General features: G+C 40.7%; 1 protein-coding gene across 2 annotated transcripts in view; it reads right to left on the bottom strand.

Moving 5' to 3' along the window:
• IST1 (IST1 factor associated with ESCRT-III) overlaps positions 1–25516 on the bottom strand; it is a 39684-nt gene extending 14168 nt beyond the window's left edge. The window contains exons 1-3 of one of the 2 annotated variants that reach the window (XM_070388063.1): positions 25360–25516; positions 923–1025; positions 338–518 (exon numbers count right to left, since the gene is read on the bottom strand). In XM_070388063.1, coding sequence (XP_070244164.1) covers positions 338–518; positions 923–1010 — 269 coding nt within the window. In that variant the 5' untranslated portion in view covers positions 1011–1025; positions 25360–25516. Of the gene's footprint in view, positions 1–337; positions 571–922; positions 1026–25359 lie in introns of those variants that run through there. The other variant, XM_070388064.1, reaches the window with a different exon arrangement.
• Positions 25517–27594: the final 2078 nt, after the last annotated feature.

Raw genomic sequence — 27594 nt, 5'->3', positions numbered from 1 at the left:
CGCAACTAGAGGGCAGCCCCGCATGCCACAACTAGACAAAGCCCATGCACAGCAACAAAGACCCAAAGCTGCTAAAAATAAATATAAAAAAAAAAAAAAAAAAATTTTTTTTAAACAGTTTAAGGCAGATCTTATGTTGTGTTATCAAAAAAAAGGGATACAAGGAAATTTTTGGAGATGACAACTGCTTTTTTAACTTAAGATGACGTGTACAGGTATATATATATGCCTATGCCCAAACTCATCAAATTGTATACTTGCACACACTAAATACGTGAATTTTCTTCCGAAATCAACTACACCTTGATGAAGGAAAAAAATGGACAAAACAGCTTACTTCATAGACTGGATGAGGCCAAATCGAGCCAGCAGCAGGTCACAGTACAGTTCCAGGATCTCCATGGCCTCCACAAGGTAGTCTTCTCGAATAATGTGCTCCACTCGGATTCGAGCTCTTTCATCTTTCCCAGCAGCCAGATAGTCAGCAATCTCTTTCCTTGCTTTCTGGGCCAATTCCGCTAAAGCACAAATCCCATTCCAGTCACACAGCAGTAGTACATGGGCCCTGGCCTGCAGGCAGACATCCACCCCGAAAGAAAAAAGTCGGTGTTTCTACTATATCCTAGCTCACTCTTCCTTAGCAAACTTAGTCTCATCTCATCTATTCTAGAATTTATAGAATAGAATAGAATAGTGTTTGTGTAGTCATTTATCTATTCCATAGAAAGAGTATGTCCCTTTCCCTGTTACAAAGTGACTCAGTCTAACTAGTCACAAAAGACAGCAGAAATGTACCCAAAACTTAGAGGATATGGGATCCCTAAGACTTCAGACTGCTAGCCTGAAAGAGCCAATAATAGGGTGCTAGGACTCAACGATGTATTCCAGAAAAAAAAATGTAAGGCAAGCATGCACTACTCACTTTTTTTTTTCTCCAACAGTTTAAGACGGTTTATGACTAATCTCAAATTGACTCGTAAACGCTCAGCTTTAAATCCAGAGCCCAGCATGCTGTGTTGTTCCTCCTGGGAAAAGATAAGAAGCATGGTGATTATTTTCAAGTCAAAATTAGTTCAGGAATTAAGACCAGTAAGATAGTGAATTATTTCACATTATAAACCAGAGTAATTTTTAAATTCAGATAAATAACATCATGTGACTCACATTTTTTAAAGGTCATTTGGCTGTTGTGTGGAGAATTGATTGGGGGAGGATAATAATGGAAGTAAGAGGACCAAGGACAAGGCTATTAGAGCAGTCCAAACAAAAGATGAAAGCAGCTTAGGATGGGATAGTCAGCAGTAATGGTAGAAGTGATTGCACTGAGATGTTCTGAACACAGAGATGAAAGAACTTGGTGATGGATGAAATGAGTATCTAATCTATGTACTGGCATAGGAGTAAGGTGATAAAAAAACAAGCAGGAAGGCCTCCTGCTGCTGCTAAGTCACTTCAGTCGTGTCCAACTCTGCAACCCCAGAGACGGCAGCCCACCAGGCTTCCCTGTCCCTGGGATTCTTCAGGCAAGAACACTGGAGTGGGTTGCCATTTCCTTCTCCAATCAATGCATGAAAGTGAAAAGTGAAAGTGAACTCGCTCAGTCGTGTCCAACTCCTAGCGACCCCATGGACTGCAGCCTACCAGGCTCCTCTGCCCATGGGATTTTCCAGGCAAGTACTGGAGTGGGGTGCCACTGCCTTCTCCAGGAAGGCCTCCTACTCTCCCATAAAACACAAAGGTAGTGATAAGAAGAGATTATCAAATTTATATCCAAATTCAAAAATATTACCACCTTAAGTCCTCAAATCCTCCTAAGTCTTAACCTTTAGAAAAAGCTACAGCCAAAGATCACAGAAATATCATTAATATCGACTCACGAAGAAATATACAAAGGGGTAAAAAGCTAAAAAAAAAAACAAAAACCTTTATGTATTAATATAAAATTCAACAACAAGGATAAACAATAGGATCCTATTGTGCAGCACAAAGAACTAAATTCAGTATCCTATGATAAACCATAATGGAAAAGAATTTTTAAAAAAGAAAGTATCTATATGTACAAGAATCACATTGCTGTACAGCAGAAATTGACACTGTAAATCAACTATACTTCAGTTAAAATTAAGAACAAAAACCAAAATAAAATAAATTCGACAACAGAAGGCTATTATTTACCAAGACTTTTGCTGAACAGATGATTTACAGTCAACAAAACCACTCCTGTATCACCCATAAGACTTTAGGGTATAACACTGTGCACTGACCACTATGCATTCTCTATCGGCACTATTTCTTCTATTAATTAGGGACACATGAACTTCAAAATGTAACATCCAAACAAAAAGTGAAGAGCAAAAGTGTTAGTCACTCGGTCCAGACCAACTCTGTGACCCTTTGGACTGTACCCCACCAGACTATTCAGTCCATGGGATTCTCTAGACAAGAATACTGGAGTCGGTTGCCAAGCCCTACACTAGAGCATCTTCCTGACTTAGGAATCGAACCCGAATCTCCTGTGTCTGCTGCATTGGCAGGCAGGTTCTTTACCCACTGAGCCATCAGTCAATCCCAACATCCAAACAAATGTTAGGTCTAACACCGTAGGAGGGGTGCAATCAAAATAAAATAAAATCCCATAGCCACCAGGTGGGTGACCCACAGACTGCAGAACAATAATACCAAAGAAGTTCTGAGCCCCATATCATGCTTCCCAGCCTGGAGAATTCCCAGGGAATCTGGCATTGAGGGCCAGTGCAATTTGATTATAGGACTTCCAAAGGACTGGGGGAAAGAGAGACTCCAGTCTTGGAGGACACAAACAGAATTTTGCACACAGCAAGACCCAGAGGAGAGGGGCAGTGACCACACAGGAGACTGAACCAAAACTAACTGCTAGTGGAGGAGGGCCTCCTGTGGAGATGTGGGTCAGCAGGGGCTGACCACAGGGATAGGGGCACGGAGAGGTCCCCCTTGGTGTAAACCCTTTCATAGCTAAAGAGATAGGAATAATAGACCAGCTTACCTGCCTCCTAAGAAACCTGTATCCAGGTCAAGAAGTTACTGTTAGAATCAGACATGGAACAATGGACTGGTTCCAAACTGGGAAAGGAATACATCAAGGCTGTATATTGTCACTAGGCTTATTTAACTCATACGCAGAGTACATCACGCGAAATGCCGGAAGAAACATCAATAACCTCAGAGACGCAGATGACACCACCCTTATGGCAGAAAGCGAAGAGGAATTAAAGAACCTCCTGATGAAGGTCAAAGAGGAGAGTGAAAAAGCCGGCTTAAAACTCAACATTCAAAAAACAAAGATCGTGGCATCTGGTCCCATCACTTCATGGCAAAAAGATGTGGAAACAATGGAAACAGTGACAGACTATTTCTCTCTTTTCTTGGGCTCCAAAATCACTGTAGACAGTGACTGAAGCCATGAAATTAAAAGACACTTGCTTCTTGGAAGAAAAGCTATGACAAATCTAGACAGCCTATTAAAAAGCACAGACATTACTCTGCCGACAAAGATCTGTCTAGTCAAAGCTACAGTTGGACTATAAAGAAAACTGAGTGTCGAAGAATTGATACTCTGGAACTGAAGTGTTGAAGAAGACTCTTGAGAGTCCTTTGGACAGCAAGAACTTCAAACCAGTCAATCCTAAAGGAAATCACTCCTGAATATTCATTGGAAGGACTGATGCTGAAACTGAAGTTCCAATACTTTGGTCACCTGATGCGAAGAGCCTCCTCTTTGGACGCTGATGCTGGGAAAGATTAAAGGCAGAAGGGGATGACAGAGGACAAGATGGTTGGATGGCATCACTGACTCAATGCACATGAGTTTGAACAAGCTCTGGGAGATGGTGAAGGACAGGGAAGCCTGGCGTGCTGCAGTCCAGGAAGTCGCAAAGAGTTGGACAACAACAACTGAACAATGACAGAACCCATTGACCTGCAGGCCAAACAACTACAAAGGAGGGAAGGAACCCTACCCATCAGCAGATAATTGGATTAAAGCTTTATTGGGCAAGACCTACTTTTCCCATAGCCAGTCCCGCCCTCTTGAAGCCTCATCAATCAGAGGGCAGATAGAATAAGCACAGTATCCCCTCTCCTGCCTCCTCCCCCTTCTTCTTTCAACCTGGCTTCCTTTCCTCCCTTTGAAATCTTTGATGTTAGTACTTGGATCTGAAGTTCTGTGTCTCTACAGGAGAGACTGTATTCTTGTATTTAAGGGCTTCCCTGGTGGCGCAGAGGTTAAAGCGTCTGCCTGCAATATGGGAGACCTGGGTTCGATCCCTGGGTCAGGAAGATCCCCTGGAGAAGGAAATGGCAACCCACTCCAGTATCCTTGCCTGGAGAATCCCATGGACAGAGGAGCTTGGTGGTCTACAGTCCACAGGTCACAAAGAGTAGGACACGACTGAGTGACTTCACTTTCACCTTCACAGTGGCTAAAACAAAAACTATATTACAGAATGTTAATCATGATGAAAAAGCAGAAAGGTATATCCCAGATGAAGGGACAAGATAAAATCCCAGAAAAACCACGAAATGATGTGGAGATAGGCAAACCTTCCAGAAAAAGAATCCAGAATAATGACAGTGAAGATGATCCAGGATCTTGGGAAAAGAATAAAGGCAAAGATTGAGAAGATGTAAGAAATATTTACCAAAGATGTACAAGAACTAAAGAACAAACAGATGAATAATACACTAGAAGGAATCAACAGCAGAATAACTGAGTCGGAAGAACGGATAAATGACCTGGAGGACAGAATGATGGAAATCACTGCCATAGAACAATACAGAAAAAAGAATGAAAAGAAATGAAGACAGCCTAAGAGGCCTCTGGGACAACGTTAAACACACCAGCATTCGCATTAAACAGGTCCCAGAAGGACACGAGAGGGAGAAAGGACCTGAGAAAATATTAGGAGAGATAACAGCTGAAAACTTCCTGAACATGGGAAAGGAAATAGTCAAGTCCAAGAAACACAGAGAGTCCCAGGAAGGATAAACCTAACAAACACACCAAGACACACAGTACTCAAACTGACAAAAATTAAAGACAGAGATAAAATATTAAAAGCAACAAGGGAAAAATGACAAATAACATACAAGGGAATTCCCTTCAGGCTATCAAGTTGATTACTCAACAAACTCTACAAACCAGAGGGAATTAGATGATATATTTAAAGTGATGAAAGGGAAAAAAGCTACAACCAAGAATACTCTACCCAGCAAGACTCTCCGTATTTGATGGAGAATTCAAAAGCTTTCCAGACAGCAAAAGTTAAGAGAATCCAGCACCACTAGCTTTACAACATATGTTAAAGGAACTTCTCTAGGCAGGAAACACAAGAGAAGGAAAAGACCTACAGAAAATAAACCCCAAACAATTAAGAAATAAGACCATGTATATTGATAATCACTTTAAATGTAGATAATCACCTTAAATGTAAATAGATTAAATGCACCAACCAAAAGACAGAGGCTGACTGGGTGAATGAAAACATGTGCATGTATGCACTTCACTTACCACACACATCACTCTGCCTGATCCCCCCCAAAATTGTATGTAATTATTTTATATTGTTAAGACAAACAAAGGTTTGTCTAGTCAAGGCTATGGTTTTTCCTGTGGTCATGTATGGATGTGAGAGTTGGACTGTGAAGAAGGCTGAGCGCCAAAAAATTGATGCTTTTGAACTGTGGTGTTGGAGAAGACTCTTGAGAGTCCCTTGGACTGCAAGGAGATCCAACCAGTCCATCCTGAAGGAGATCAGCCCTGGGATTTCTTTGGAAGGAATGATACTAAAGCTGACACTCCAGTACTTTGGCCACCTCATGAGAAGAGTTGACTCATTGGAAAAGACTCTGATGCTGGGAGGGATTGGGGGCAGGAGTAAAAGGGGACGACAGAGGATGAGATGGCTGGATGGCATCACTGACTCGATGGACTGAGTCTCAGTGAATTCTGGGAGTTGGTGATGGACAGGGAGGCCTGGTGTGCTGCGATTCATGGAGTCACAAAGAGTCGGACACGACTGAGTGACTGATCTGATCTGATTTTATATTGTTAAAGTTAATCATGTTCCCATTATGGCTTGCAATTGTAATTATCTTTTATTTTTTGTCTGGCTATTGATTGTGAAAACTGATAAACATCTTTTACTATTGTGATTATGTAACTATTACTCACTTAATACTATTTTATCAAGACTGGTGAACAGAAAAATAATATATCACCAAAACTAGGATCTAACAGAAAAATCTGTAATCACTTTTTAAAATCCAGATACGTATCAAAATTATCTTGAAATTTTTGAAAAATACAAATGCTCAGGTATTGCTTTTTTTCTTCAGAGCTCCAGATATGTTTCTAATGAGCAGTTATGTTTTAAAACAACTGGTATATGATTATCTTTTATCGAGTTTGTTTCACTTTCTCTACTTCATATTCAGTGCTTCCATTTCATTTAGTTTATGTTCTCCAATTTCTCCATCTCTTTTTTTTGATGTTCTTTCTCAAGCCTTTATCAAGTGAAGCTTGATAAGAAAGGTTTACCAAAGACCTACAAGCACTAAAGAACAGAGATGAATAGAAAAGCTTTTGTATACATATACATATGTATAATATATATATTAGATAGAATACTTATGAATTTTTGCTAACTAAAAATTACGATGTTCTGATTCTACCTGTTTGAGTTAGCAGGAATAGAATGCTAGATTTTTAATTTTAAAAGTTATGCTATGCAAAAAGCAACAAAGGTTTACTGTACAGCATAGGGAACTATAGTCAATATCTTATAAAATCCTATTATGAAAAACAATTTCAAATATAATATATGTGTATTTGTATAACCAAATCACCTTGCTGTGTACCTGAAACATTGTGTACCTGAAACAACTATACTTCAATAAATATACATCTTTAAAGATGGGGGGGAAAAAGCTAGGTCTAACAAAGTAACCAAAGGACAAATCAAAAAAGATACCCAATGTAAGGACGAACATTAGGAATAGTATGTCCGCCTGTATATAAAACCAATACCCACTATCTTCCTTTTGTGAAACTGCCCTTCAGAATCCTTCATCCTTCACTGAATTCAAGCTCTAGTTTACAATGGTAAATATCTGGGATCCATTATACTAAATTATGTTCAATCCATTTAACAAATATTACTGATTATGACAGACAATGGCTAGATGCTGGAGATTAAAACAAACAAACAAAAAAATCCTTGTGATCAGAGAACCTTACATTCTACCGGAAAAAACAGCTAAGAAAATCTGGCAACTACAATACTATTTGCTAAGAACTTTACCTCTAGAGGAGTTGTCAACTGAAAATGATTTTGCCCACAGTCATTTGGCAATGAATGAAGACTTTTGGGTTGTTATGATTGGAGAAGATATATACAGTATGCACCTACATATACAGTAGGCATCTAGAGATGCTAACATCCTACAATGAACAGGACCATGCCTCTGCCCCAGACAAAAAAAAAAAAAAATCTAGCCCAAAATGTCAAGTGTCACGATTAAGAAACCCACTCTACAGAAAAGACATGTAACCTACTCAGGGATGTTAAAGAATTCTTTCTAGGGAGAAGGAAAAGCCTAAGCCAAGTCCTGAAGGACAAACAAAATTCATAGAGTAAAAACACGGTGTGACTGTCTCGGGCAGAGGGAGTGATGCATCTAAAATCCAGGTACCAGAGAGAACAAGAAGTTTTATGAGAAACACAAGCTCAGTACAGTTGAAGTATGACATTAATTACAGTTTATGCCACCTGCCTCATAATCCTAAACTGAAAACATCAATTCAAAACTTAGAAGATGTCAGGTGCTGCCTAGATCAATACGGTATCCTTGTTCTGAAGGCATTCATAACCAGAGATAGATGGGAAGCAGAAAGACAGGCAGAAAAAAAGTAACTAGGGCTGTCATTTACTCTACCAGGGACTTGCCCAAGATCAGCCAGCAACTAAGTGGTTAAGAGTTCAGAATAGAATCTAAGTGCATCTGAATTCAAAATCTAAATAAACAATTGTGATAGGGATAGAAGATAGTTACACAAGTAGTTGTAGAAGTCCCAGTAGGGGACTATAAATAGAGAAGGAAACTTAGGAACTTTTGGGAGGCCACTGTAAGTTAAAAAAAGCTATTGGAACAGTGTTCAATGAAGCAGGCTTGTTTAATTATAAAACCATAAACAAAACCACAAGATATGCCCCAGGCCATTGTTGTTCAGTTACTCAGTCGTGTCTGACTGTTTGCGACCCCATGGACTGCAGCACGCCAGGCTTCCCTGTCCTTCACCATCTCCAGGAGCTTTCTCAAACTCATGTCCTTTGAGTTAGTGACGCCATCCAACCACCTCTTCCTCTGTTATCCCCTTCTCCTCCCGCCTTCAACCTTTCCCAGCATCAGGGTCTCTTCTAATAAGCTGGCTCTTTGCATCAGGTGGCCAAACTATTAGAGCTGCAGCATCAGTCCTTCCAATAAATATTCAGGGTTGACTGCCTTTAGGACTGACTGATTTGCTCGCCCTGCTGTCCAAGGGACTCTCAAGTCTTCTCCAACACCATAGTTTGAAAGCATCAATTCTTCAGTGAAGATGACGACATAAGAAGTAGACAGCTGATCCAAGATCTGGATCTGATTCGTACAATTTTTCATTACGTTTTCTTCCTGGTTTTTGGACTCTTACACATGAACCAAATGTCTCTGTATCATGGGCATGATCTTATGCAAATTTTATAAATCAATCATACTGTTGGGTTGTGGTCAATTACCTATATCCAGTTTACCTTGGTGGGTTTCTCCCCTCCAAGGCTCTGACTGGCTAGCTCTTAAAAAGTTTATTTTAGAAGAAAGGAATTATAGCTCTGTCTGGGCTACTACTGATAATCATTAGATAAGACCAACTCATTTGGCCAAATAAACATATTTATTCTGACCCTGGCCATAAATATGAATTTTCCCTTAAGGTTACTCAAGCTCAATAAGAACAACAGGCTAAATCCTAGTCAAAAAAAGAGAAAAAGTAAACTCTAGACTATTAAGAAAGATGCTTCCTCAGTTATGGGATGGGTTTATCTGGCTAATACCAGGCTATGGTCGTTTACCCTAAAGGCTACCCTTATGCTGAGAACAATTAATCATACCAAAGATAATCAACCTAATAGCACTAGAAAATTAGGCTGTCTTATGAAAACTGCCAATATACCATTTCTCGTAAAAGACAGAGATTGATATGGAACAGATTGGGTTAGAAGACCAGAAATACACTGGTTGGCACCTAACAGAACTAAATGGCTTTGTGGGTCCAACCTATGACCCTGGCTTCCACCAGACTGGCTAGGAAGGTATACTTTAGGATTCCCCTGGTTCAAGGCCACTTATGTACAAACTTAGATATGACTCCAGCAAATTTACCATCAATACGAACTTGATGGACCAAGAGATCTCTATTTCACTGGTATGATCACTTAGCAGCTATTTTTCCACCTTCCGTAGGAGTGGAGAATGTTATTTCTCACATTGAAGCCTTACCAAAATTCACTCAAAAGGCATTAAACGATTAATGCAACCAGGCTATTAGCCCACGAAATTGAGGTCTCTGTGATAAGAAAAGCTGTCTTACAAAATCATATGGCCCTTACTATCCTTACAGCATCTCAAGGGGCACCTGTGCTATAATTCAAACTGAATGTTGTTTATATACCAGATGAATCCTCTAATGGGTGCTGTTTTAGGAAGATGATTTGGTTCTGAAAGCGCATGGCTTAAATCCCTATCTGAAACTTTAATCACGTTATTAACTGTTATTACTTGTAACGTGTTTATAAGATTGCAGTCTTCTGTACTACATGATGCATAATCAGGCCTTCATCCAAATTAATGATAATGGAACATCTTGAAGAAATAGATCACATTTATAACACAGAATAATTGCAATAGTGTGATTCTAGGAATGGGAAGAGGCAACAAGGGAAATAACTCCTGGATCCTATATACAGAGACTCTTTTTTTATTTATAAATGGGCCTAAGTCCATTGATTAGGAAATTAACACCTGGAGTGACATATCAACGAAGATGTTTTCCCTGACCTGGGATGAGCCTCCCAGCACCATGGGATGAAAAAAAAAAAAGGTCATGAAATGTCTCCCAAATATGGTCAAATTTATCACCATGGGGTTCAATTCAGATGAGTCGCTTAGTCATGTCCGACTCTGCCAACTCCATGGACTGCAACATGCCAGGCCTCCCTGTCCATCACCAACTCCCGAAGTTTACTCAAACTCATGTCCATTGAGTCGGTGATGCCATCCAACCATCTCATCTTCTGTCATCCCCTTCTCCTCCCACCTTCAATCATTCCCAGCAACAGGATCTTTTCCAATGAGTCAGCTCTTCACATCAGGTAGCCAAAGTATTGGAGTTTCAGCTTCAGCATCAGTCCTTCCAATGAATATTCAGGACTGATTTCCAAACCAGGATTGACTGGTTTGATCTCCTTGCGTCCAAGGGACTCTCAAGAGTATTCTCCAACACCATAGTTCAAAACTATCAATTCTTCAGCACTCAGTTTTTTTTATGGTCCAGCTTTCACATCTGTACATGACTACTGGAAAAACCATAGCTTTGACTAGATGGACCTTTGTCGGCAAAGTAATGTCTCTGCTTTTTAATATGCTGTCTAGTTGGTCATAGCTTTTCTTCCAAGGAGTAGGCATCTTTTAATTTCATGGCTGCAGTCACCATCTGCAGTGACTTTGGAGCCCAAGAAAATAAAGTCTGTCACTGTTTCCATTGTTTCCCCATCTATTTGCAATGAAGTGATGGGACCAGACGCCATGATCTTAGTTTTCTGAATGTTGAGCTTTAAGCCAACTTTTTCACTCTCCTCTTTCACTTTCATCAACAGTCTCTTTAGTTCTGCCTCGCTTTCTGCCATAAGGGTGGTATCATTGGCACATCTGAAGTTATTGATATTTCTCCCGGCAATCTTGATTCCAGCTTGTGCTTCCTCCAGCCCAGTGTTTCTCATGATGTACTCTGCATATAAGTTAAATAAGCACGGTGACAATACACAGCCTTGACGTGTATCAGCCTTTCCCGATTTGGAACCAGTCTGTTGTTTCGTGTCCAGTTCTAACTGTTGCTTCCTGACCTGCATACAGATTTCTCAAGAGGCAGCTCAGGTGGTCTAGTATTCTCATCTCTTTCAGAATTTTCCACAGTTGGTTGTGGTCCACACAGTCAAAGGCTTTGGCACAGTCAATAAAGCAAAAGTAGATGTTTTTCTGGAACTCTCTTGCTTTTTCCATGATCCAGTGGATGCTGACAATTTGATCTCTGATTCCTCTGCCTTTTCTAAATACAGCTTGAACATCTGGAAGTTCATGGTTCACATACTGTTGAAGCCTGGCTTGGAGAATTTTGAGCATTACTTTACTAGCGTGTGAGATGAGTGCAACTGTGCGGTAGTTTGAGCATTCTTTGGCATTGCCTTTCTCTGGGATTGGAATGAAAACTGACCTTTTCCAGTCCTGTGGCCACTGCTGAGTTTTCCAAATTTGCTGGCATATCGAGTGCAGCACTTTCACAGCCTCATCTTTTAGGATCTGAAACAGCTCAACTGGAATTCCATCATGTCCACTAGCTTTGTTTGTAGTGATGCTTTCTAAAGCCCACTTAACTTCACATTCCAGGATGTCTGGCTCTAGGTTAGTGATCACACCGTCGTGATTATCTGGGTAGTGAAGATCTTTTTTGTATAGTTTTTTGTATAGTTTCATGCAAAGATGGACACAATAAAGGACAGAAATGGTATGGACCTAACAGAAGCTGAAGAGATTAAGAAGAGGTGGCAAGAATACAGAGAACTATTGCCATGGGGAGGAGATAGGAAATGAAAATACTTCCTGCCCTATTAATAAATAAGAAATGTCACAGCCATCAGCGATTTCTGGCCTCCAAATGCAAATGAGGGCTCCAGAAACTGCCATCCAACAGATGCTGCCACCCACCCACCCCAGGGTGACTGCTGGGTGGGTGGCGGGGGGGTTGATGCAAAAAAGCAGCCATCTGCCACTCCTTCAGGTGAACAAGGAAACAATTTAGCCCTGGGTAGATGAGGTGCATGTGAAAGGAATGAATTCAGTTGAGTGATACAAACTTGTTCGTAGCCTCATTTCCCCTCCTGCCTCCTTAGAACAGTCTCTCAGAACTGAGGTGCTATCTCCTGGACTGCAGTCATCATTTTGCTCCAAATAAAACTTAACTAGCAACTCTCCAGTTGTGCATATTTTTTAGTCAACACCTATATGTAAACTCTTCAAATCTAAGGAATTTGCACTAACACTAAAACCAAATCTACCTCAGATGTAATTTGGAATTTCTATCAAAAAGCAAGTAATATAAATTCATTTGCCTCCTTAGAAAAGTAAAATGTTAACTCCTCAGTAAACATCATCAGAATAGGTAACTAAAGTGGCTAGACACTGAAAGACACAACACCAAGAGACAGGTAATAAAGTGTAGTTTTAGTAACATGAAGAAACTCTGGAGGGTATAAAGACACCTCTATTTCACATATTTGTCAAAGATGGGTCAACATCTACAAATGCTAGTTTGGGACCATGCTCAAAAAGCATGGGAACAAAAGGAACCCAATCAATCACATGATCAGAGACTTAGGTGCTAAAATTCCCTGAAAGAGGAACTGAATGTTTTATGCTACAAATATAAATCCAACATCGCAAAGGAAGTTGAAAATCCTGAAGAGGTATCTATATTTCACAGTGAGTCTTATGGCTGGGAATGTGAGGAGAGACTTTCTCTCCCCTCAAAACCCTACTGTAAACCTACTACAGAAAGTAGATAAAAATAAACCTAAATTACTAATCTGATGATTCAGGAATAACATCTTTCAGATTTACAAAAGTAAAATCATAAGGCCCCTTTAAAGGAGTCTAACAATCAGGGTACCAGCTAGAAACACACAGTATCCACACCTGGTTAAAGTGAGGAGAATTCAATAAAGATACTACTTATAAAGATGTGGGTAACATTTAAAGAAAAGAACAAAGGATAATGCATTGCCCCAGAACCATAAATACATCTAGGCCTGAATGGGCAAGATGAAGAAGTGGAACCTGGGGAAGGTAGCTATCCAGAAAGGGCCACCAGCAAAGAATTACACTGGTGCACAGTGCAGACAATTCGCACCTCATTCCTCCTGCAGATCCATCTATTCCTTAACTGGAAGCCAGGAAGCAAAGGGGCCCACACACACAGTACACATGAATAAGCCTCCAGGGATATAGATCAGAGGAGAGAAAAAAGTATGTGGCTTTGGAGGAGAAAACAGAAGATACCCAGCCAAAGACTTGATTTTTACACAAGACCAAAGAAGCCAGAAACTAGATCTAACAAAGCAACCTCTGGTTCACACTGTATTAAGACTTGTTAACCAAGCTAGAAAACTTAAGCTAAATGGTGTTTCTACAATAACACAGGAACATAATTTAAGTTATTACAATATAATCTCTAAAGTCCCTTTCAACCCTAAGGTTCTGCAGGACACTAAATATTCTATTGTACTGAAACAGGCAAAAAGGCATAAATAATGAAGATTAATCCTCAAGACAGCTCTTGAACATCTTATTTCTTGAAAGAAACAGTTTGTACACCCATGTTCATAGCAGCATTATTTATTATAGCTAAAAAGTGGAAACAATCTGTCCAATGAAACATGAATGGATAAACAAACATATATATATGTGCGTGAGTACTAATATTAACATACTCCAATAGCCCATGTTGTAGCACATCAAAGAACTTTCTTCCATTTAGGGTTAAATAATATTCTATTCATCTATCAACATTCTAACTGTATTAGCCTATTAGTATTTAATAATATGTATGTCTTAAGAGTAAATGTACACATATACCTTAGGATCCTGCAATTCTATTCCTGGACATATACCCCCAAGGAAATTTGTACAGAAGCCAAGAAGACACAGGTATATGGATTCTGTGGTAGTAAGGAGGTGGACGAATGCCAAGTCTCCATTACAAAAAGAAAGATAAAATGTAACAAACGTGACAGAATACTATCCAGCCAACAGAATTAATGAACTAGCTATATACACTTATAGCAACTGCTGCTGCTGCTAAGTCACTTCAGTTGTGTCCAACTCTGTGCGACCACACAGAGGGCAGCCCACCAGACTCCCCTGTCCCTGGGGTTCTCCAGGCAAGATCACTGGAGTGGGTTGCCATTTCCTACTCCAATGTATGAAAGTGAAAGATGAAAGTAAGTCGTTCAGTCGTGTCCGATCTGTGCAACCCCAAAGACAGCAGCCCACCAGGCTCCCCTGTCCCTGGGATTCTCCAGGCAAGAACACTGGAGTGGGTTGCCATTTCCCTCTCCAATAGCAACACGAATAGTCTTTAAAAGCAGAAGAAAAAAAAGCAAAGAACAGGGAGGGTTCTAGGTTCAATTCCTTTCACTGAATGAAGCTACAAATCCTGAAAAGCATATATGGAGCAGCTTTTTGAGGATTCTGAAAAGTAAATAATAGAAGCTAAAGGAAATGGCAACCCACTCTGGTGTTCTTGCCTGGAGAATCCCAGGGACGGGGGTAACCCTGGTGGGCTGCTGTCCGTGGGGTCGCACAGAGTTGGACACAACTGGGGCGACTTAGCAGCAGCAGCAGAGACCAAATTTGATACACCAATAAAGTGGCAGTGAGTTATTAGTTTTTCCCTCTGGTATTTCCTAGATGCAAGGCTGAAACCAGAAGTGAGCACTGACACAGCAAAGTATGAACAGCAAGACAAGCTCAACTCTCTAGTCCTGTCTTGAGAAGCCAGAAAGAGGATCCCTGGTGGGGACAGACTGAGTGAAATACACCAAATCAGTAAAGTCAACTCACAGAAAAAACAATCAACAGACATCAATGCTGAGATTATACAGTTGCTGGAATTAACTGACAAAGGCTTTAAAGCAGCTACTGTAAAAATATTTCAACAATTCAACCACACTTCAATAAAAAATAAATTTAGAAAACACTGCAACAAGTAAGGGCAAATACTCTTGAATGACTAGAAAATCTCAGTAAAGAAACAAAAAACATCAAGAGGAAACAGTTTTTTTTGGCCCTCTGTGCACCTTGCCAGATCTTCGTTCCTCAAACAGAGATCAAACCCAGCCCCTAAACCCAGATCCTGGCAGTGAAAGCACAGAGTCAGAACCGCTGGATCACCAGGGAATTCCTGAGGAAACAAACTTTAAAACTGAAAAATACAATAATCAAAAGAGGGGCTTCCCTGGTGGCTCAGTGGTAAAGAATCTGCTTGTCAATGCAGGAGACATGGGTTTGATCCCTGACCTGGGAAGATCCCATATACCACAGAGCGACTAAACCTGTGTACCACAACTACTGAGCCTGTGCTTTAGAGCTGGGGAACTGCGACTACTGAAGCCTGCATGCTCTAGAGCCTGTGCTCCACAACAAAAGAAGCCACCTCAATGAGAAGTTTGCACATAGCAACAAGAGCGTAGCCCCAGCTTCCCTCAATTAGGGAAAAGCCAACACAGCATTAAAGACCCAGCACAATCAAAAATAAAAAAAATCTGTTTTTAAAAAATGTTAAGAACTCACCCTATGGGCTGGACAGCAGAAAGGAAATGACAATGGAAAGTGCCAATGCACTTGAACATAGATCAATACTAAGTATTCAATCTGAAAAAGAGATTTAAAAAAAACACTGAAAAAAGTGATCAAAGTCTCAGGTATCTGTAGAAATAGCAAAGGGTCTAATATTGCATCATCAGAATATCAGAAGGATGGGAGAAACAGTTTGGTACCCAAAAACTTTTGGAAAAATATTGGGTGAAAACTGTCCAAATTTAGCAAAATAAATAAATCTACAGACCGAAAAACTCAGAGAGCTCTGAAGTGAATAATCCCAAAGAAATGTATGCTCAGAATCATCTTAATCAAACTGCTGAAAACTAAAGACAAATTTTAAAATACTGAAAGCAGCCAAAGAAAAACATATTACCTATAGATCATCTATTCAAATACTAAGACTTCCCATCAGAAACCACAGAGGCCAAAAGGAAGTATGACCAGAAAAGAACTGTCAACCCAGAATTCTATACCCAGTGAAAATACCCTTCAGAAATACAGGGGAAATGAGTCATTCTCTGGTTTTCCCAGGTAGTTCAGTGGTAAAGAATCTACCTCCCAATGCAGGAGACACAGGAGATGCAACTTCCATCCCTGAGTCAGGAATACCCACTGGAGGAGGAAATGGCAACCCACTCCAGTATTCTTGCTGGGAAACTCCCATGGACAAAGGAGCCTGGTAGGCTACAGTCCATTAGGTTGCCAAGAGTCGGATACTACTCAGCACACACACAAGTCACTCTCAGATGAGGGAACATTAATAAGAAAACCTGGAACACTAAAATAAAGGAAGAAATGGCAAATATTTATATCTTACATTACAGAAATGGCAAATATCTGGGTAAATACAATAGAAGACTGTTCTCTTCAGTCTCTTAAAATGTATTTGACAGTTAAAAGCAAAACTAATAACACTGATGGGTTTTTTCAACACATGTAAACATAATACGTAAGATAACCACAATATAATGGTATAAAGGGGTAGGGAGCAAGGTAAAGGGACCTACATGATATTTCTATTAATATATTCCACAAGAAGTGATAAAATACTAAGTAGATTGTGAAAAGTTAAGTATGTCCACTATAATTCCTAGATTGACTAGTAAAACATACTATATCAAAAAAAGACTAAAAAGCTGGACAAATTTTAAACTTGATGACTAAACTGTTCAAATAACCCAAGATAAGGCATGCAAGCAGAAAGAGAAATGAAAACCGTAAAACAAATAATAAAGTGGCAGGCCTAAATTCAAATATGCTAAAATTACATAAGTAGAAATGATCTAAACATGACAATTTAAAGAACAGATTGTCAGAATTGTTACTATGTATGGTGACAGATGTTAACTAGGCTTACCAGATGGTTCAAAAAATGATCAAACTATATACTGCCAAGATTAAATTCACATCGATAATGTAGGAAGGTTAAAAGGATGAAAAAAAGTATATCATGCAAACAGTAGTCAAAAGAAAGCTGAAAGTTGTTACCTTTCAACCCCCTCCATCCACTTCATTACAAACTTCCAGTTATAAAATACTGTAAATGAGTCATGGGATGTTATGTACAATGTGGTATGGTGACTATGATTAATACTGTATTACATATTTTGAACTGTGGGGTTGGAGATGACTCTTGAGGGTCCCTTGGACAGCAAGGAGATCAAACCAGTCAATCCTAAAGGAAATCAACCCTGAATATTCATTGGAAGGACTGATGCTGAAGCTCCAATATTTTGGCCACCTGATGCGAAGAGCTAACTCACTGGAAAAGATCCTGAGAAAGATTGAGGGCAGGAGGAGAAGGGGACGACAGAGGACGAGATGGTTGGATGGCATCACCGACTCAGTGAACATGAGTGAGTCTGAGCAAGCTCTGGGAGATGGTGAAGGACAGGGAAGCCTGGCATGCTGCAGTCCAAGGGGTCACAGTCAGAGAAAACTGAGCAACAACAACAAATTACAAAGCTATTAAGAAAAAAAAATTTTTTTTTCTTTTTTTCATTTTTTTGGCCCTGCTGCCGGGCATGTGGGATGTGATATCTTAAGTTCCCTGACCAGAGATTGAACCTGCACCCCCTGCAATAGAAATGCAGAGTCTTAACCACTGGATTGCCAGGGAAATCCCAAGAGAATGAATCTTAAAAGTCCTCATCAAAAGAAGAAAAAACTGTAACTATGTATGGTGACATACATAGACTTACTGATGGCATCACTGACTCAATGGACATGAATTTGAGCAAACTCCAGGAGATGGAGGACAAGGAAGCCTGGTGTCGCAAAGAGTTGGACTCAACTTAGAGACTGAACAACAAAAACTTAATGCAGTAATCATTTTGCATTACATACAAATATCAAATCATTGTGTTGTACACCTGAAACTAATATAAGGTTATATATCAATAATACTTCAACTTTTAAAAAAGCTGAAGGGGCTATACTGTTAGACAAAGTAGACTTTAGCAAGAAAAACGGGGATACAAAGGGATATTATATAATCACAGAAGGGTGAATTCAAAAATAAAATGTAACAACCTAATAGTGAATGCAACCTAATAGTGAATGCACAATAAAGCCTCAAAATACAAGAAACAACAAAAGACAGGACAGGACAAAGAAACAAATCCTTAACACTTCAACAAATATGTTGAAGTTGGACACTTAACATATTTCCCTTTGAAATTTCTTAAATTAGCAGACAGAATACCAGCAAGAGTACAGAACTGAACACCAATAATAACCAACTATATCTCACTGACATTTACAGAACACTCCACTCAACACAGCAATGCACAGGGAACACTTATGAACACAGACCACATCCTGGGTTACAAAACAAGCTCTAACAAATTAAACAGAACTGAAGTCACACAAGGAATATTCTTTAACTGCAACGGAAATTAACCTAAAATCAGTAATAAGAAAGATAACAGAAAACCTCCAAACACTTGTAAATTAAACACTATACTTCTAAATATACATGTCAAAGAGGAAGTTTCAAGTGGAAATTATTTTTTTAAGTTTAAACTGCAAGAAAGTGAAAATTAAAATATAACATCAAAATGTGTGTGTGTGAAGCTAAAGCAGTGCTTGGGGAAATTTCACAATTTTAAATGCTCACATTAGAAAAGAAGGAAGGTCCGAGGGGCAGTTTTTCAAGGCAGAAGCCTGGTGTCTCTCTTTGGCTGACAGAGCAATAAAGTTATTCTTTTCTACTTGGGCTTCCCAATGATGCAGTGGTCAAGAATCTGCCAACCAATGCGGGAGCTCAAGAGATATGGGTTACGAAGAGTCCCTGGAATAGAAATGGCATCCCACTCCAGTATTCTTCCCTGGAAAATTTCATGGACAGAGGAGCCTGAAGTGCTACATTTCATGGGGTCACAGAGTCAGACACAATCGAACACAAGTACACACACATATTACTAACTTACACCTATAAATTCAACAATGAGACAAAATGGACAAATCTGTTAGAAATGCAATTTACCAAAACTGACGCATAAAGGAACCGATATTCAACATTTGTAATAACCTATAACGGAAAGAATCTGAAAAAGTAAATATATGAATGACAATCACTTTGCATTACATCTGAAACTAACACAACATTGTAAGTCAACTACAATTAAAAAAAAAAAAGTTGGACTTCCTTGCTGGTACAGTGACTAGGAATCTGCCTACCAATGCAGGGGACATGAGTTTGATCCCTGGTCTGGAAGATTTCACATGCCACGGAGCAACTAAGCCAGTGCACCACAACCACTGAAGCCTGAGCACTCTAGGGCCCTTGAGTGACAACTACTGAGGCCTCATGCTGCAGCTACCAAAGCCCAAGAGCCTACAACCTGTCCTTCAAAACAAGAGAAGCCACCACAATGAGAAGTACATGCAGCACAACTAAAAGTAGCCCCCACTCATCACAACTAGAGAAAGCCCAAGTGCAGCAATGAAGACCCAGCGCACCCAAAAAGTAAAATAAGTATTTTTTTTCAAACCGACTCAAAAGAAATACAAAATATAACTGCCCCTTACACATGACAAAAATTGAATCTAACATTAAGAACCATTCCAAAAGAAAATCCAGGTCCAAGTGGCTTCTCTATTAAACATTTAAGGAAATTCTATCAAACACTTAAGGAAACTTAGCACCAATATTTACATGAACCCTCACACCTCAAGGGCTTCCCAGATGGCTCAGGTGGTAAAGAATCCACCTGCCAAGCAAGATCCCTGGGTCAGGAAGATCTCCTGGAGAAGGAAATGGCAACCCACTCCAGTATTCTTGCCTGGAGGAGCCTGGCGGGCTACAGTCCAAGGAGTCACAAAAGAGGAGGACACTAGACTGAGTGTCCAAGAACAACAACATACCTCAAAAAGCTAGTATGAGGATTAAATGAAAATTTGTGGATTTTAGGGCATTTCCTGGAGGTCCAATGGCTAGGACTCCACACTTTTCACTGACTAGAGCCAGAGTCAATTCCTGGTGGGGGTACTAAGATCCTGCAAGCCCTGGAAGGTGGCAAAAAAATAAATGAAACTCCAGTCAACAGACTCATACTAAAAGAAAAGGTCTAATCATCTAAAGATTAGCTGATAGGTTATTAGCTAATAGCTGGTGGCCCACTAGTTCAGAATCTACCTGCCAATGCAGGGGACATGGGTTCAATCCCTGGTGCAGAAAGATCCCACAAGCTGTGGGGCAACTAAGCCCACCGTGCCACAAATACTGAAGCCCGAAGGCCCTAGAGCCTATGCTCTGCTATAAGAGAAGCCACTGTCATGAGACGCCAGCACACTGCAACCAGAGTAGCCCCTGCTCGTTTCAACTAGAGAAAGCCAGTGCACAGCAATGAAGACCCAGCGCAGCCAAAAATAAACAATTTTAAAATAAAGATTAGCTGATAAATGAACTTTTTAAAAACTGAAGACTAGGACTTCCCTGGTAGTCCAGTGGTTAATAATCTGCCTGCCAATGCAGGAGACACAGGTTCAATCCCTGGTCTGGGAAGATTCCACATGCCTCAGTGCAGCTAAGCTGAAGTGCCACAATTGCTAATTTAGGGAAAAAAAAAAAGAAGAATACTTGATGTACAATATAAGTTACAGTATACAATACAGTGGCTCACAATTTTTAAAGGTTATACTCCATTATTACATATTTTATATCTTTTGGATTAAAAGTAAAAGTTAAATATATATTTGCATCTGTTTTCCTTTGCTTTAACTGTTTCAACCTCATGGAGGATTTCAGCTGTAATCAGTTTAGCTCTTCTCAAGCTAGCTGCTGCCTTTAGTATGCCATGTCTGACTCTTCTCAAAGCACACACTATTTCTAAGGTTCCACTGTTATTCCCACACTGTCTCGTACAATACTTAGTACAAAGCTGTCACTCGTTTATTATGCTAATAGGAAATTTAACTAAAAATAAGTCTTTTTTTGAGTTCCACAAACTTACAGAGTCTAGTTTTGTTTTAGATTTAAGGAAAGGAAAATAATTTGCCAAAATACTTTGTCAACTTGAGTTCTGAGGATTTTCAACTTTCAGAAATTAGACTCCTACAAAAACTAATCATTAAGAACAATGACACCAAACCACAAGGTATTAACTATTATTTTTATTTAGGACATGTCCAAAATAATTACCAATATATGTAAAAAAAAAATTAGACTCAAAGCTTATCTAATAAAAAAGGTCAATTTAATTATCATTTCAGGATTTTTTTTTCTTTTGGCCCTGCCTCGAAGCTTGCAGTATCTTAATTCCTCAACCAGGGAGCCAACTCATGTCCCGGCAGTAAAACCACCAAATCCTAACCCCTGAACCGCCACGGAATTCTTCCAATTCAGGATTTGAACTTGTGTTTCCAAAGCTACCATCAACTTTGTATCCTGAATGATTCAGAATACTAATTTTAGGAATAACCTAAAAGTAAATAAACTATTCTGGTCAAGTCACTATTTTATACATATATAAATAATTATATACAGGAAAAAACATACATAAATACCATGTATATGTGAGTACACATATATATTACCACATACTAATACTGCCCAATACCTAATTTAAAACTGTCATTTGATTCAGAGCTTATTCTAAACTCATTTTGTACCTCAAGATTTTTACTGCCATTCATCCACTCATCAAACATTTTTGAGTGTGGCTATCAAGCAGGGCCTCCCAGGCGGTTCAATGGTAAAGAAACTGCCGGCCAATGCAGTAGACTTAGGTTTGATCCCAGAGTCCAGAAGTTCCCCGGGAGTAGTAAATGGCAACTCACTCCAGTATTCTTGCCTGGAGGAGCCTGGCAGGCTACAGTCCATGGAGTCCCAAAGAGTCAGATACAACTGAGCATGCACACATGCACATATTCTATCAAGTACTGTGCCAAGCAGATGGAGACAACAGACACTTAAGTAATACCCTAGTGTTTTACGGAGTTCACAGTTTAATGGGGTAAGTGACACAAAAACAACTATAAGACACATAAACACCTATAACATAATCGTTACAGGGACTTCCCTGGTGGTCCAGCGGTTAAGAATCCACCTGCCAATGCAGGGGATACAGGTCCAATCCCTGGTCTGGTTGGGAAGATTCCACGTGCCTTGAGGCAACTAGGCCTATATACCACAACTACTGAGCCCATGCACTCCACAAGAGAAGCCACCACCACGAGAAGCCCATGTACTGCAACGAAGACCAAGCGCAGCCAAAAATTAAAAAAGGAAACTATAAATCTTATAAAAGGATTACGAACTAGTGATTGTGAAATTACTTCTCAGTATTTTAATTACATCACCATTATGTCACACATTGGTCAGCAACCTCATGTTCTCTTCTGGGCTCTTTCAAATCCTTCATTTTACTCCAGTCCTTAAAGTTGGAACAAACTGATCTAGTCCTTCTTTTATTACCCAGCTTCAGGAGCCTTTTAAAACTGGATAAACTCTCCATTCTGAATAAGGGGAAGTGTAAAACCATGGATTGGGCCATTCCTCGTGTTACCCCTGGACAGAGAAGGGAGAGACTGTTGCAGCTCACAACAGCTTCCCAAATTAGTGAAGCTGCCCAGAGACAGTAATCCTGAAAACTTTAAAGTAGCCAAAAAATAGCAAAATAAACCATTAAGTCCCAAGAAACCAACTTTAGAGTCTTGTAGCTCCAAAAGAACCAATCTGGGAAGGGAGGCAACAGTCTACAGTACACAGAATGTCATTTTTTAGTATATAGGAAAACTGTATTTGAAATGTATTATTTTATTTATCCTGAATACCTCTTTCTTACAAGTGATATGAACAGATTCAGGTATGATTTAGGCATTGCAGATATGAATAAGTGACATAAAAGTACAAACAAGCTAGAAGACATTTCCGCAATAATACAGCCCAATTCTTAAAACCATTTCACATACAGAAATGTCGTTTCCTGTATTTTCAAATTGTACTAAAATCATCAGTGACCAAACTAACCAAGATTGAAAATTTAATAAAAGACCACAAAACCAGCAGTATCATGTATAACTCACAAGAAAAGTACAGACTTCAGAATTCAGAGACCATCAAGATTTTCCAGAAGGAGCTATAAATATTGAAATTCATAAGACATTATGACAGTACCTTTATCTTGTTTCTCAATAAAATATAAAAAGCAATACAAAAAATTCGTTGGACATACTTTCACAAAGAGTTTCTCTTAAGGCATACTTTTACAAAGTTGTAATCATGGACTCCAATCACTAGTGAATTCTTTTATCACTTAACATCGTATCTGCTAGTCTTTAGTATTATACTTTAATGGCTGCCTAATACATTGAGTAACCATTTTTAATAATTTCCCAATCTTTTTTATATTTACCATATAAAATAATGCTGAAGTTAGTATTCATGTGTATTCTACTTTTTCTGTATATTAAATTATTTCTTTATATTCTCTTCTAGTTCTATTTTTAAATCAGGATAGACTTTGTGTCAATTGGGACTTAATTGTGATTTTAAAGGAAAAGTGAAAAGTCGCTCGGTTGTGTCCGACTCTCTGCGACCCCACGGACTATACAGTCATGGAAATATCCAGGCCAGAATACTGGTGTGGGTAGCCTTTCCCTTTTCCAGGGGATCTTCCCAACCCAGTGATCGAATCCAGGTCTCCCACATCACAGGCGGATTCTTTACCAGCTGAGCCACCAGGGAAGCCCAAGAAAACTTAGTGGGTTAGCCTATTCCCTTCTCCAGCGCATCTTCTGACCCAGGAATCAAAGTAGGGTCTCCTGAATTGCAGGAGGATTCTTTACCAGCTGAGTTACCAGGGAAATGATTTTAAAGGAATGAAACCTTAAATTAAGTAGACTATAAAGAATTGGGGATTCTGGGGCTCCCAATCATTGAAATTCCAGAGGCAAAAGAAGATAGGAAGAACGAAAACAATCTGGACAGAACAGTAACACAAGACTTAGGAAACTGGGTGACTTTAAAATATAATAAACATTAAGGTTTCAAAACAATCTTTTATCTTCGAATAAAAGGATATTACTAAGTCCTCCTATCCCAGAAGACGGGGTGTTGAGAAAGCTGTAAAAACAAAATTTCCGGTGGAAATTTCTCCTAAGTACAGGAGTCAAAAAGGCTACTACTTGCGCGGGGCGGGGATTGGTGGGTCGACGATGACACATATATTAACTATTACTTTATTAAACGAATACATAATGGAGGTATAAACGAAACAAAATTGGCAAGAAAATAATCGTTGATGAAGCTGGGTGAGAAGGGAATTCATTAGTCTTTACCTTGGCTTTAAATTTTCATAATAAAAAGTTTAGAAAAATAATGAATACGCTAGCATAATAGAAAAACTATGACCAGCTCTTAATTTCAGTTTTACTACTACAGTGAAAGTGACTCTTTCCTATTAACTAATTATTAAACGGGCGCTCTTGGGTCCCGATCCATGTAAAACTTTATGCACGTCGAGTTTCCAGTCCTCTCACCTGCAGCACCGCGGAAGGGGAGCAATGAGAACTGAAAGAGGGGCGCATGGACAGGACCACAGGCTCCTCAAAAGACCACTCGTCAGACAAGAAGGGGTCGGCGAAAGGGGTCAAAGGTCGCGTTTTGCTTCCGCTAAAGAAAATGGCAATTTCGCCCAGGGCCCCCAGGTACGTTCCCTGGAGGCCGCGCCGCCCAGGGGAGGCTGCCCGGCTCGGACGCGGACTCCCTCGGCCACGAGGGACACAACCGAACCGAAGTCTCTCTGGGCCAGAAGAGATAGGGTGAGGGGAGTGGCCGAGAGCGCCAGCCCGGCCCTGTCCGCGTCGGGCGCCAAAGCCCAGGCCGCGGCAGCTTCACCCCGGGGTAGAGATGGCTCGAAACAGGGAGGACAAGAAAGTTCGGCGGTGTCATATATCCACGACTAGCGGTCTCCAAGCTGCTCGCGGCCCTGCCACGCCCCCGAGCCCGGCCTTCGGCGGCCTTCCGCGCCGCAGCCCCTCCGGCCCGACCTCCGGCCTGACCCAGGATCATTGTGTTTCTCCTCACCTGCCACGTCAGAGTCGTCCAAATCCCTGGCTAGGGACTTAGAAGCCCGGAGCGCAGCGTGGGGAAGAAAACAAAGACGATCGACCCTGAAAAAGCCCACTCACCTGGCCAAATCCGGACGTAAAAACGGCAGAGACGCACTTAGGAACCAAGACTCAGCATCCAAAATGGCGGCTCCCTCTGCCTCAGCACAGCGAGCACAGGCGGAGGAATCCGCGGAACCGAGTTAGCCACGCCCTCTTTCCAGGGATTGGCTGCACGCCCGCCGCTCCTGGGACTCATGCCCTGAGGGCCTCCGGGCTCCCCTGCCCAGATTCCTTCGGAGCCGGCGCAGCCGGGGACTACTTCCCGCAGCGGAGGCACGGAAGGAGAGAGCAGACTCGTCACGCCTACAGAATCACCTGCTGGGGCGTGCCCGGGTTTCGCAGGTTACTACCTGGGCGCGGGGAGGCTGGCCGCTGAGGCTGGTTTTCCGAGTCCGCGCCCAGTGCCTTGTTCGGGATTGTTCCAGTCCGTGGAAAAACCGGGTTCAGCACGGCCTTCCAAACATCCGAAGTTAGTCTTCTGCTTTCGTCCCTTGCTCGACTTCATTCTCCACAGGGACTTTCCTCCTGCGTCTCGGTTCATTTCGTCAAATTACCTGCTAAGCAGGTTTCCACTCTTCTCTGGCAGCTGACGACTCTCTTTCCGGCTCTTCGCCCTCCTTCCTTAGACGTCCAGCCTCTCTCCTGCCCCGCTTTTAAACCAAGTCTGATTGCTCTTTCAAACAGAATACCGATAGTTTTTTAAGTAAGATGTTTCCTCTCAGCAGCACATTCTCTGGGAATTTACCTTATCTCTATTCAGAGAAAGCTTTTTCTTTTAGTTATCTTTGTGCTTAACTTGAAAACCATTCTCTCTGATTAACGTTAGAAGGGGTTTCCTAAGCACTTGGCTTCTAGAAGGAGGTAATCCTGCCCCCTGCTGTACCGGGTGCATCTACCAAGACCAAAATTGTGGTTTGCTAAATTGTGATGAGGCAATGGCACCCCACTCCAGTACTCTTGCCTGGAAAATCCCGTGGATGGAGGAGCCTGGTAGGCTGCAGTCCATGGGGTCGCTAAGAGTCGGACACAACTGAGCGACTTCACTTTCACTTTTCACTTTCATGCATTGGAGAAGGAAATGGCAACCCACTCCAGTGTTCTTGCCTGGAGAATCCCAGGGACGGGGGAGCCTGGTGGGCTGCCGTCTATGGGGTCGCACAGGGTCGGACACGACTGAAGCGACTTAGCAGCAGCAGCAATCTGACAAAGATGGAACTAAGAGTAACCATATGAGGTTTATATGAATTTATAAGTAATGTGTCTCTATAGCTACTTCCAGTATTTCTAAATTAGAAGCAGCTTTCAGAACCTCAGTTCCTTTAAAATGTATGGATTTTTGTTGTTGGGAAATGCATGCATATAAGAATTGAGTCCATTCTGCAATAAAGCAATAGCGTCTAGAAAAAAAGTGAGCGAATTGCTTGGATCTAAAAAGGCTTAGAAACACAGCAACCACATGTTATATGGACCTTGTTTAGATAGCCTGAAACCAATTTATAGTCTTTTATGGGCTTCCCTGGTGGCTCAGACGGTAAAAGAATCTGCCTGCAATGCAGGAGACATGAGTTAGATCCCTGGGTTGGGAGTTGGAAAACCCACTCCAGAAAAGCCTGGCAGGCTACAGTCTATGGACTCGAAAAGAGTCAAGACTGCAGGATTCCAGTTATTTGAGGAATTTAAAGACGTCGGCTCAAGACAGAAGGTAGAATGGGGTGGGAAGGGAGAGTGGGGAGTTACTGTTTAATGAGTACAGAATTTCAGTTTGGGATGATGAAACCGTTCTGGTGACGGATGGTGGTGATGGTTACACAACCGTGAGTGTACTTAATGCCACTGAACTGTACAACTAAAAATTTTTAAATGGTAGCTTTTATGTGTATTTTACCACAATAAAAAATGTTCATTGTAAAAATGTTCAAATGATGTCTGTGTCACGCTGCTGCTGCTAAGTCACATCAGTCGTATCTGACTCTGTGCGACCCCATAGATGGCAGCCCAGCAGGCTCCTCCGTCCATGGGATTTTCCAGGCAAGAGTACTGGAGTGGGTTGCCATTGCCTTCTCCGCTGTGTCATGGGAGAGAATTAAATAATACACTAGTGAATTAAATGGAAAATGTGGCATCTTCAAGAAAACTGGCTTTACAGAAAGAGGGCTAAGAGATACAATAACCAAATGAAATGCATAAAATTCAATTGGATCCAGATTAGGAAAAAAAAATACATATTTGGGAGAACAACTTGGGAAATTTGAA

This window comes from Bos mutus, chromosome 18, assembly GCF_027580195.1.
Source record: "Bos mutus isolate GX-2022 chromosome 18, NWIPB_WYAK_1.1, whole genome shotgun sequence".
Taxonomy (NCBI): domain Eukaryota; kingdom Metazoa; phylum Chordata; class Mammalia; order Artiodactyla; family Bovidae; genus Bos; species Bos mutus.
The sequence above is the reverse complement of the archived record's forward strand: the minus strand, read 5'-3'. Positions and strand labels throughout refer to the sequence as shown.